This window comes from Macaca fascicularis, chromosome 2, assembly GCF_037993035.2.
Source record: "Macaca fascicularis isolate 582-1 chromosome 2, T2T-MFA8v1.1".
Classification (NCBI taxonomy): domain Eukaryota; kingdom Metazoa; phylum Chordata; class Mammalia; order Primates; family Cercopithecidae; genus Macaca; species Macaca fascicularis.
In genome coordinates this window covers 64188726-64201655 of record NC_088376.1, presented here as the reverse complement: position 1 = coordinate 64201655, position 12930 = coordinate 64188726, and the positions used below count along the sequence as shown (strand labels likewise).

The following is a 12930-nucleotide window of genomic DNA, read 5'->3' as shown; positions in this document are numbered from 1 at the left end:
CTACCTAGCTGAGAAATATTAAACATATTCTTGCAAATAACTCAACTAAATACAATTATCAAAACAGCCAATACTAAAAGTACCCAGAATAGCCAAAACAATTTTGAAGAAAATGAACATTACACATTTAATATCAAAACTCACTAACTTTAGTAAGTATTCAAGACAGCATGGTACTAATATAAGGATGGATATATAGATCAATGGGAGTAGACTTGAGATTCTAGAAATAAACCATTACATTTACAGTCACTAGATCTTTGACAGAAGACTCAAGGCATTCACTGAGGAAAGGACAGAGTTTTCACTGGGACGAAGAATATCCACACAGAAAAATATGAGTTTAGACACTTATCTCACACCCTGCACAAAAATTAACTCAAATAAGACCTAAATATATAAGACCTAAACTATAGGGGAAAATCTTTGTGACTTTGATTAGACAGTTTTTAAGCATAACCCCAAAATCACAATTAAAAGAAAAAACTTGATAAACTGGACTTCATCAAAATTTAAAACTTTTGCAATTCAAAGGACACCATTAAGAATATCCGGTGTGAATTTTCTCCTACACACTAGGAGAAAATATGTGCATACCATATATGCAGTAAGAGACTTGTATCCAGAATATGCTCAACATCATTAGTCATTAGCAAAATGGAAATTAAAACCACAATGAGATACCACTTCATACCACCCTCTAGAATGGCTATAAACAAAAATATAGTAACAAGTGTTGAGGAGGATATGGAGAAATATTGCTGGCAGGAATGTAAAATGGTACAGCCACTCTGAAGCAGTTTGGCAGTTTCTTTATATTAAACATAAATTTACCATATGACTTGGTAATTCCACACCTAAGTATGTACCCAAAAGCATGAAACAGCTGAGGTCAAATAAAATACACAATGGGCAGTGGAAAAAGGTAGCTATAAGTACCAGCTACAGACCCATTATGGTGCTCAGAAGAAAATTTATGACCTTAAATATATTTATTAGAAATTAAAAATAAACTAAGCTTTCAATTAATTAAAACAAAACAGAACTAAAGAGAGTTGAAGGGATTAGTGTTAAAAACCAAAATTGAGAAAAAGATTGTTTAAAATAAAACTAAAAATAGTGTTTTGAAAAAGCATAATAGATAAAAGTTGCAAGTCTAAGGTGAGCTGAGTAGAAAAAGAGAAAAGATAAACATTAGGAACAATAAAGAGGACATAACTACAGTTACAGATGAGATTTATTACATTTGTTCAATTTTATACCAAGAATCTAAAAAGCTAGATGAAATGTTTTTTCTTGGAAAAGGGTATTAAAATTGACTCAAAGGGTAGAATACTCGAGAGGTGAATATCATAAAAGAAACTGAAAAGACATCCCCTAAGAGATATCAAATAGGATGGCTTAATGGGCAAGTTCTTAAAAAACTTCAAGAGGTTAATTAAACGCTAGGTAGAAAGAAGGCAAGCTTTCTAACTCTTTCCAATGTCACTCACATAACTGAGAGCAAGATTGGACAGAAGTATGTATGTATATATATTAAAGAGAAACCTCAAGAAATATTATTAGATATGAAACACAAAAAGATAACTATGTTTGACATTAGGAGAAAATTAAAAATTCAGTTTCTCAGTTGCTCTAGCCACATTTCAAGTACTCAACAGGCACACATGGCTAGTGACTATACCATACTGGACAATGCAGATAAAGAACTAAGTTTTTTTTTTTCTTTTTTTTCTAACAAAGTTCTTTTGGACAGTACTAATCCAGATATTATCAGTAAAAATAAGATTACTTAGGTATGTTGAAATAAAAATCCGACATCATTTCAAATGCTTTTGAGTTTTAACTCACCATGAATCTCTTTGATACGAAGTGTATTCTGATGCATTCCATATTTCAGAATTAACTGTTCCAGATAGTAGAAAGTTTTTTTGTGCAAAGTCTAAAATATGAATTATTTGATTAATAAATGCCCCACAAAAAGCCATTTATAGGTATAGGACACACATACCATCTACAGATACAGCACACTGATTTTTCAAACAATAACAATCTTTAAAGATTATCTAAAATGTAATAATGATCTATTTCCAAAGGTGAATGCTCAGGGAACCAGACTATCTCTGGTACCCACAGGATGTAGAAAGAAGGGAAAGAGGTTTTACTAGCTATCTTATAATTGACAAAGATGAAATACAAGATGTAGGACTCACTCATCATCTTCTCTCATTACCTTTTGCCTCACTTGAATCACAGCCTTCCAGAAATCCTTAGCTTCTACTCTATGGCAATCTCCACACATTTGAGACTGAACAACATAATCCACCACAAACACTTGTTGAAGGATAGCACCATTCATCACCTGATAAAGAAAACAATCACACTCCTTCATTCTTTTGGTTTTGCTTAATAATGAGTATTTTCTTTAAAAGAAGAACCTTTAATATTTAATTGAAAACTTTTTCCATTAATGCATTTTTTTACCATTAATCAATCAAATGTCCTCAAATTTAAAGTCATAAAAACCAGTTATACTATTTTAAGAACGGTATATAGATTTAATTCCTATGATTTGTTAGATCAGCATTTCAAATTTTTCTTTAGCTGAAGTGGTTGTGAGAATATTCTGTGTATATTTTCATACATATATATACACACACACACACACACACACACACACACACACTTTTTTGAGACAGGGTCTCACTCTGCCTGTTGCCCAGCCTGGCACGATCTTGGTTCACTGCAACTTCTGCCTCCTGGGCTCAAGTGATTCTCCACCTCAGCCTCCTGAGTAGCACACGCCACCATGCCTGGCTGACTTTTGTATTTTTAGTAGAGACGGGGTCTCGAACTCCTCTGCCTACCTTGGCCTCCCAAAGTGCTGGGATCACAGGTGTGAGCCGCCATGCCCAGCCTATACATGTTTATATAGAAAAATCATCCTTAGAAGAAAAAAATAAGGAAAACTTATCAAAAAAAAAAAAATTCCCTAATTAAATGGTTCCCAAACATAGCTGATCAGAAATCACACGGGAAGTTTTTTAAATACAGATTGAACATTCCAAATCCAAAAACCCAAAACCTGAAATTTCAGCTTCAAAATCTGAAACTTCTTCAGTTTCTAATTGACATTCAAAGAAAATGTTCACCGAAACATTCTGTATTTGAATTAGGGATGCTCCACCAGTAAGTACAATGCAAAATTCCAAAATCCAAAAAATCCAAAATCTGAAACACTTTTTGTCCCAAGTACTTCAGATAAGGGATACTCAACCTACGTACAGATTCCCAGGCCTCACATACAGAGAATTTTTGCTTCAGTTATGATGAGTCATTACAATGATTAGCCAAGTTTGAGAATCAGTACCTTAGCCCATGTTTTCACTTCAGTCCTTTTCCTAATAAATATAACTCTGGAAAAGATCAGTAAGTCTGCTAATCAGAAGCAATGACTACTCTTACTTGTGATCTATTTGTACAGATGCTCAAAAGAAAACGAACAGCTAAAATTGAGTGTACTCTTTTTCTTTTAAGCTGTTCAAGCCATAAAATAACTTATCACTAGGTCCTCATTTTCACTACCTGTACTTTTAACCACGTTGAGAAAATTATGTACCGCTTACCTCTTTCTGAATAGTCAGTTTAACTTTAAGTCTCTTAGAATGAGGCTCAGTCCAAACAAAGCCTGCATCTACAAGCCGTACCTTTAATAAAACACAAACAAAAAGAAACTTAAGTTCTCACCTGAGGAGAAAAAAAAAGGCGAAAGAACAAATCATCAATAAACAGATTTCATAAGATGCTTAAGGAATCTGTGATCAGCATCACTACATACCATCACCACAAAAAAAGATTAATCATCAGTTATGTAACAATAGCAGCAAATCAAAGGATAGCCCAATGACTATATTAATGCAACTGATATAATTTAAGCAAAATTTAAAGTATTTGCATAGGAAAAAAGTTCTTTTCCCTTAAAAAAAAAAAAAAAAAGAGCACACTGTCCTTTAAAAGGAAATTATATTTTCCAGAAGAAAGCAAAGACCTGGTGACTTCATTATCTATTAGTAACTTCATGAACAAAAGTTTCCACTTGGATTATTCTTTCTATATTCTGTGACTTTTTTTTAAGAATTGACATTCATCAGAGAAGTTTAATGCACTGAATACTAAATCCACAACTATAACTCATTACTAAATGTGCAGCATCTGCATAGCCCAAAAACAGTTTGCTATATGTGAAGATCTGAATATAACTCAAGAATGGCCAGAATGGTGTTTGGGGAGAAGGGGTGGGTGGGAGAACAAGAATGGGGGCTGCGGTAATCATTCGGGCAGATTGTAGATGATCTGAACTGAGAGGTACTGGAAATAACAAAAGCAGATTCAAGGGCTAGTTAGGAGATAAAAATCTGTTAGGTTTATCTGCACAGTTCATGTGATGTTGAAAAAAAATCTGTAAGATTTAATGGTAACTGGATATGGGAAAGAGAGAACAGACTCTAGAATGATGCTCAAGTATCTGCTTAGACAACAAGGGGGGGGAGAGAGAGAGAAAGAAAGAGAGAGAGAGAGAGAGATCAGCCAGATGTGGTGCATGTTTGTAGTACCAACTACTTGGGAGGCTGAAGCAGAAGGATCACCTGAGCCCAGGAGTTTGAGGCTGCAGTGAGCTATGACAGCGCCACTGCACTCTAGCCTGAACAATAAAGCAAGACCTTATCTCCAAAAAATAAAATAAAAAGACATGTGTCCTTTCTCAAACCTCCCCTTCAACCACTGCCCTGTTTCTTTGTTTTCCTTTACAGCAAATCTCAAAAGAATTGTCTATCTTCCTTCTCCCATTTTCATTTCTACTTAAATGACATCTTTACCACCACCACTAAACAGAAATTGTCCATGTTATTAAGGTCGTCCACATTATTAAATCTACAGAACTCATGACTTGACTCATGAACTGCAAATCACATAGCTAGTCACTCCTTTCTTAAAACACTTCCCTTTCCTCCCAGGACATCACACTCACCTAATTTTCCTCCTACCTCCCTAGTAGCTCCTTTCAATCTCCTTTGCTGATTCCTCCATTACCTAGTTATTTCTTCCTCATTACCCATTAAAGGAATGATTCCAGGATTCAGTCCTCCAGTTTGTTTCCTTCTCTCTGTAAACTCCTGAAGTAATCTAATCCGATTCATGACCTTAAATACTATCTATATCCTAAATTCATTATCTCTAGACTGGACCACTCACTGGCTTATTTATCAATCTGCCTACTCAATATTTCTACTTAAGTGTCTAGTAGACATCTAAATACCAGTTACAGATGGAACTCTGATATCCCCTACCCAGTGACTTGGCTGCTCAGGTCACGAACAGTGGAAGGCATCCTTAACACATCCAGCTACATCAGTAAATGTTACTACCTTAAAAATAGATCCAAAATCTGTCCACTTCTGACCACCTCCATTGCTGATCCAAAACCATTTCTCATGATTATTACAATGACTTACACCTTTACCTCCTTACATCCATTCTAAAAAGAGTAGCCAGAGGAATACTAGTAAGTCATGTCATCTCACTACTCTGCCCTTCACCCTCCATACTGCTTACACTCAGAATAAGAAACAGCCTCTATTAAGGGCCTACAAGGTCAGACATACTGTGGCCTTCCATGACTTTTCTGACTCTATTCCCAACTACTTTTCCCCTCACCACTCCGTTCTATTCACACAAGTATGTGCTTGCTTCTGGTCTCTACATTTGTTTTCTTTACCCCTAATACTCTTCTTCCAGATTTCTGCAGCTTCCTTCCTTACCATCTTTAATGTTTACTCAAATGTCACCTTATCAGTGAGACCTCCCCTAAACACCTTTAATTTCAACTCTTCCATGCACAGTTCTTATCCTCTTCCTAGCTCCTTTCTCCACAGACTATACCTTTTAATATACCATGTAATATATCTACCTATTTTGATCATTGCATACTAACATGTTGCTCCACATTGGCGTGTTAGTGTGCAATTAGAATACAAGCTTCCTAAGACAGGGATTGTCTTACTCACTTATTCACTTACTCACATAACCCCAGCACCAAAAGCAGTTTGGCACAGAGCTAGTACTTAATAAACATCTGATGAATTAATTAATGAACTGTTAAGACTCACTAGACATTTGACAAAAACCCCAAGTATAAGCAAAAAACCAAGATACACAAAAAAACTGACTTCATAAAAAAACAGAGACAAATGAGGGAACAGAAGGAAACAAACAAAAAAAGTCCTATTATCAAAATCTTCAAAAAATCTTAAAACAAAATGCATCAAGAACATGAAAGACTCTAGAACTTAAAAACATTACTACTGGAAAAAAAACAATTCATTAGAAAGATTGGAAGATAAAGTAAAAATCATCAAGAACACAGGGGAGCGAGAAAAAAAAAACTAAAAAGGTTTTTTAAAATATGAAGGGAAAAAGACAAAGTTTCATGCCAGGAGGGCCAACAAGTGACCATCAGAAATTTGTGGGGTTGGCTGGGACCTAGTAGGAAAATAAAGGCAGAAAATTTCAAAAAACTATTACATGAAATTTTATTAGAGCTTAAAGGAGAATCAGAAAAGTCTTCAATCTGAGTCAATTTTTTTTTGATGCTATTTTCAATTTTATTATTGCTTTTCAAAGAAAGCATTTCTCTCCATTTATCTATGTAGCTATTTATTTATTTTCTATTTTATTATACTTTAAGTTCTAGGGTACATGTGCACAACATTTAGGTTTGTTACATATGTATACATGTGCCATGTTGGTGTGCTGCACCTATTAACTCGTCAATTTTAAAAACATGGTAGAAGTGAGTCATAAAGCTTAAAATAAAGAAAACTCAAAGTATCAATCACTTTCAATTTTATATCAGGAAATAAACTGTACTTTAAACAAACTCTGTTTGTTTGTTGAATACATTTATGCACTGACTTTCAGTGACAGGCACAAGTATTTTCTTTCCAGAGCAATAATGACAATAAAAAGAAACTAAATAACATAGCTCTAATATTATAATCTCAATTATGTTTAGTGATGGTTTTACATAAAAATTTCCGTTACAAATTATACATGAGGTTCTCAATAAATAACAAATAAAAAAATTAAATTCTGTAAGTCTTTTTAAAGCAAAAAGATATTTTTACTTTTCATAAAAATAATATATATAACTTTAAAAATTGTTTGTAGTGGGGTGCTACTGGTAACAATAGTTAACATTTAGTAGTTACTTTCGGCCGGGCGCGGTGGCTCAAGCCTGTAATCCCAGCACTTTGGGAGGCTGAGACGGGCGGATCATGAGGTCAGGAGATCGAGACCATCCTGGCTAACACGGTGAAACCCCGTCTCTACTAAAAAATACAAAAAGCTAGCCGGGCGAGGTGGCGGGCGCCTGTAGTCCCAGCTACTCGGGAGGCTGAGGCAGGAGAATGGCGTAAACCTGGGAGGCGGAGCTTGCAGTGAACTGAGATCCGGCCACTGTACTCCAGCCTGGGCGACAGAGCGAGACTCTGTATCAAAAAAAAAAAAAAAAAAAAAAAAAAGTAGTTACTTCAAGGCTGGAATGCTGGCTCATGCCTGTAATCCCTGCACTGTAGGAGGCCAAGGAGGGCGGATCATGAGGTCAGGATTTCGAGATCAGTCTGGTCAACATAGGGAAATCTTGTCTCTACTAAAAATACAAAAAATTAGCCAGGTGTGGTGGTGTGCGTCTGTAATCCCAGCTACTCAGGAGGCTGAGGCAGGAGAATCGTGTGAACCCGGGAGTCAGAGGTTGCAGTGAGCAGAGATCACGCCATTGCACTCCAGCCCAGGCGACAGTGTGAGACTCCATCTCAAAAAAAAAAAAAAAAGTTACTTTTGAAAAACCTACTCACAAGAATTTTCTGAAAATGAGACCATCAATGAAAACATACCTATAAATACTGATTTTAGCTGTTTAACTTACCTTACTCAAAGGGGCTTTGATTTTTTTCAAGCACAAAGCAAGAAGTTCCCTGGATTCTAAAGCACACTGTATCCAAGTTCCTGGTGGCTGAAAATACCTAAAAGAGAAGATAACATACTGAAATCCAACATCTCTCAGGAAACACAGAAATTTCCATCTGAATATACAGATATAACCCAAATTATTAACCAGGCATAATAAAACCCAAGGATGATATGAAGCACATAACTCAAAATACTTTAATGGTTCCAAAACTTTCAACTAGACTAGTAGCTTTAACTAAAAAGGTAAAATTCTGACTGAGAAAGCCACTACTAAAGTGATCTTATTATTTCAATCACCAAATCACTACTAAAATGTTCAGAGTCTCTTGAAGTTATGCTCTGAAAAACAGGTGAGAATTATCTCAAAATGGCATTAAAATTGTTTATCATGTACTTCTAAAATGCCTGAGAACTGCTTATTTTTCACAAAAAAAAGGTACATTAGTACCTCACAACACTATGAATCGCAATAGTTCAGTCTATTCATCTACATTTCAAGTCCTTTTCAAATTTCAAATTGTAAAACAATGTTTAAAATCTTAGGTAAAACCTGACTAAAACAAAACTTAAATCTCTCACACATGTGCTTTAAGGTTTTTAGTCCCGCCTATCCAGGGCTTAGCACAATGCCAGACACATCTTATAGTAGGTATTCAATAAATGCTTGTTAAATATAAAATACTTCCAAACGTATTATGTGAATGCCTTTTTGCCATACTTGTTAAATAACAGAGAGTTTTGATTTTCACTTTTCAAGGTTCAATCAAAAACATGACACAGGTCCCCCTTTGTTTATAAGTACATAATTATTTACTTATTTATTGGGTTTTTTTTCTTTCTTCTTCTTTTTTTTTTTTTTTTTTTTTTTGAGACAGAGTCTCACTCCGTCGGCCAGGTTGGAGTGCAGTGTACAATCTCGGCTCACTGTAACCTCTGCCTCTTGGGTTCGAGTGATACTCCTACCTCAGCCTCCTGAGTAGCTAGAATTACATGCATGCCCCACCATGCCCGGATAATTTTTGTATTTTAGTAGAGACAGGGTTTCACCATGTTGGCCAGTCTGCTCTCAAACTCCTGACCTCAAGTGATCCACCCACCTCAGCCTCCTCAAGTGTTTGGATTACAGGCGTGAGCCACCATGCCTGGTCTATGAGTATACTTTTAGAGTTAGAAAAGGCTTCACATATCACCTAATAAAACCCTTCATTCTGATGAGGAAATTGAGGCCCAGAAATGATAAACGGCCAAGAGTTTCAAACAGCTAGTTTGTGAGGAAGCCAAGACAAACTAAGTCTGTTTAGTTCTTTATCAGTACTTTTCTAACTCCACCAGGCTTTATAATAGCAAATAGTTACAACAGATTAACCCTCACACGTGCTAAGCTTGTATATTGTAAACTCCCCAAAAAAGTACACAAAGCTTCATGTGTTTGTTCATATATATATATGTGCAAATATTTGGGGGGAGAGATACAGTTTTCAAATTCTCAAAGGAGTCCATGAACCACCCCTCTAGAGATACACACTCAAAAAGTTAGGGTCTTAACCCATTTTGGAATAAACCCAAAAGGCATATACTTTTATACTCATTAAGCAGTTTTATGTTTCTCCATGGCCTAATAGATGTAAGTTATTTATCACAACAAAGAAAATCAAGAGGAATGAAACATTAACTTTCAGAAGTCTTCTGCCTTCAAATACAATCTTTATTTCAGACCATTCCAGATATGATTTACTGAGCTTCTTTTCCATCAACAATAGTTATTTTAATTACACGTGAACGTTATAAGAGTTTTTAAAACATATTACTAAATTACTACAAACATAAGGTGCTTTTTATCATACATGGCTTCTAATAACTAAAGAAAAAAACCTCATAATAACAAGAATATGTCCTCAATAATCTGCTCTCACCCTTACAAACATCAACTCCCACCTATTAATTGTATATATCAAATCTATTAGATCCTTTAACAGAAGGACAGAGTCAAATACCTTTACACTATCTTTACCAGATTAGAAGGACACACTAGAAAAGTACACTATAAAATTGCAAATTCTGAAATCTTTGGCGAAACCAACAGAACATTTAAACTTTAACTGCATGCACTTTACTCCATATACCTTCGTGTAATCTCAGCATATCTCAGTGGTTCTCTAAATGTAAATTCCAACTTTAAAAAGAGCAAAATTGTACTGCACCGTACCTCTGACATTGTTTGCAGAATGAAACCGAGACTTGTTTTGGAATACCTTGGCTGATGTCCACTTTACTTCGCAAACAGGCCACACAAATATTGGCAGGATTTGGACTTATCGGAACACCACACTCACAGCACAAGCTTCAATAAATAAAGGATACATTTTTCAAATTAGATTTTTAAAATACACTAAATTTTTTTTTTAGATGCCAAACAAATAAAAGCCTTCAAGTTAGGCCATAGTATCTTTGCTCTTTTTAAAAAAATGACAGAAACAAGGCAACCTGGGCCAGTCGCAGTGGCTCCCGCCTGTAATTCCAGCACTTTGGGAGGCTGAGGCAGGCAGATCACCTGAGATAATGAGTCCGAGACCAGCCTGGCCAACATGGTGAAACCCCATCTCTACTAAAAATAGAAAAATCAGTCAGGCATGGCGGCACATGCTGGTAATCCCAGCTACATGTGAGGCTGAGGCACGAGAATCGTTTAAACCCAGGAGGCAGAAGTTGCAGTGAGCCACATCACGCCACTGCACTCCAGCCTGGGTGACAGACCAAGACGATGTCTTAAAAAAAAGAAACAAAGCAATCTTCAAAGATGCAGTAGATAAAGAATAACCCTGTAATACAGGGGCAAAAACACCAAAAATGGCTATAATTCTAAAAATCCTCAATACAAGGCCGATGTCCTAAAGCTTCTAGAGAGTCAGTTCTGTCCAACAGAACTTCATGTCATGATAGAAATGTTTTATTCTGGTCTGTACAACAAGGTAGCCACTAGCCACATGTGGCAAACTGGGCCATGAAAAGTGACTAGTACAACTGAGAAACTCAATGTCCTTTTTTTTTAAAAATTCAGATCTACATTTAAATAGCCAGTATGGGTCTAAACAAGTCTTTTTCTATTAAAAGCAAATGAAACTATATTGCCACATTAAAACAAACGGCGGTATATTGATGAATACAAATCTTGCACTAATTTTAATTTTAAATACTTAAATACAATTAAAAAACGTGAACGTGCTCTTTACCACAACCAACACTATCCATAAAGGTAACATTTATTAACAATTTGTATATATCCTTCCAAACATTTTCTATGCAGACACAAACATTCACATTAACTTTTACAAATAAACAGATAAACTTCCTAACCGCAAGTGTAATAACAAACTTGGGAAAAATTTGAGAAGCACTGTTATTCATCATCCCTTATTGAAAATTGGAAAACCAAGTAAGAATCAATTAACAAGGCAATAGTGTGTCAATGGCAAAAACCAAAAAGAAAATCCTATATCAAGAATATGTAAGATCAGTTTGTCTCTTTTTAATTCAACCACCTCATCTCTAAATACTAAGCCTTTAAAAATGTATTTATTCAGGGTATACAGGTGAAATGTATGGTGTCACTACATTAAAAGATTACAGCTGTCTACTTATCGCTAATGAACATTTCTTCAAGTATATCTCTGGATTACACCAGTAGAAACTAATATCTAAATCATTTCTAACAGAATTAGACACCAACATACTCCAAAGGCAATTTAAAAAAAAAGTATAAGGACTCCTAAAATATAAACATTTACGCAAAGCAGAATTTTTTTTTTAACAGGATGGGAAGTCTATCAACATCTAGAGACTCAGTATAAATGACGAACTATCATAATTCGAGATGTACTGGGGGCACAAAAAGTCTGAGAACCCCTAATGTATAACATTGTCCAAAATAAAATTTCTATAATTTTCCATGTCCAATGGTAGCCACCAGGAGCCACATGTGGCAACATGGCTAGTACAAATGAGCAACCAAGTATTTAATTTTATTCCATTTAAATTAATTTAGGAAACTTCCAACTTAAACTGCTTGGGGCTTATGTTAACAGTGGAGCCAGCGGTACCACTTGGAAAGCAAGCAGTTCCTGACAGAGCTTACCAGGCTCTTTCAGAAGTGCTAGTTGTCCCGCACAGAAGTATAATGGTCAAACAACCCATTCCAACAAAGGGTTCTGTGAAGGGCTCTGAGCCCTTCGACAAGTGTCTGTTAAAAGCTACTGACAGAACAAGGAAGATCAGCACTATGCTGCGCTCCAAAGACATTTTCAGATGGCTTATTCAAACCCAGAGCTAACTGAGGGACAAGGGAAGAGTAAAGCATCACAGGGAAGGAGGCCAAAGTTTCTGCTTTCGCTAATCACTGAATTCCTATTTTTCCTTTGGTATTTACTTTTGGCCACAAAGCTAGTTTCTCCAGTTACTGTTTTCCTGTGAGATTAGGGTCATTTTAGACAGAAGCACTGCAATGTTTACAGGGTAGTTGTGGTAAGATGCCAATTTATTTTAGATTTAGCTGATTGGTCTGTGCTGAACGATTCCAAGATTATCGTTTAAAAGTCTCTGTAGTCATCTCTTTCAAGAGCACTGTATCATTAAACCTATTTATCAGCAAAAAAAAAAAAAAAAAAGTTAATTTGAACTTAAATGCAAGAAATTAAAAATTGATAATTAAGTTTTAAGATGTTCAAAATTTAAAAATTACGACACTATAATCTCCAATAAAAAACAGTAAGTTATTCCCAGCTACTCGGGAGGCTGAGGCAGGGAATTGCTTGAACTCGGGAGGCGGAGGTTGCAATGAGCCGAGATCACACTACTACAACAGAGCGAGATTCCGTCTCAGAAAAAAAAAAGTAAGGAAATGTAAGT

At 35.7% G+C, this 12930-nt stretch overlaps 1 protein-coding gene across 11 annotated transcripts in view; it reads right to left on the bottom strand.

The window, feature by feature from the left end:
• The window catches only part of NMD3 (NMD3 ribosome export adaptor), a 166485-nt gene that overhangs the window by 15914 nt on the left and 137641 nt on the right, over window positions 1-12930 (bottom strand). For 6 of the 11 annotated variants that reach the window (XR_012430825.1, XM_015445265.4, XM_015445266.4 and 3 more), the window contains 5 exons: window positions 10235-10369; window positions 7985-8081; window positions 3627-3707; window positions 2234-2362; window positions 1852-1942 (listed from right to left, as the gene is read on the bottom strand). Coding sequence is in view for 9 of the 11 variants with exons in the window: in XM_015445265.4 (XP_015300751.1) it covers window positions 1852-1942; window positions 2234-2362; window positions 3627-3707; window positions 7985-8081; window positions 10235-10369 (533 nt within the window). In the remaining 2 variants the exon portion in view is untranslated. The remainder of the gene's footprint in view (window positions 1-1851; window positions 1943-2233; window positions 2363-3626; window positions 3708-7984; window positions 8082-10234; window positions 10370-12930) is intronic. The other 5 variants (XM_015445268.4, XM_074031338.1, XM_005546271.5 and 2 more) reach the window with 2 other exon arrangements.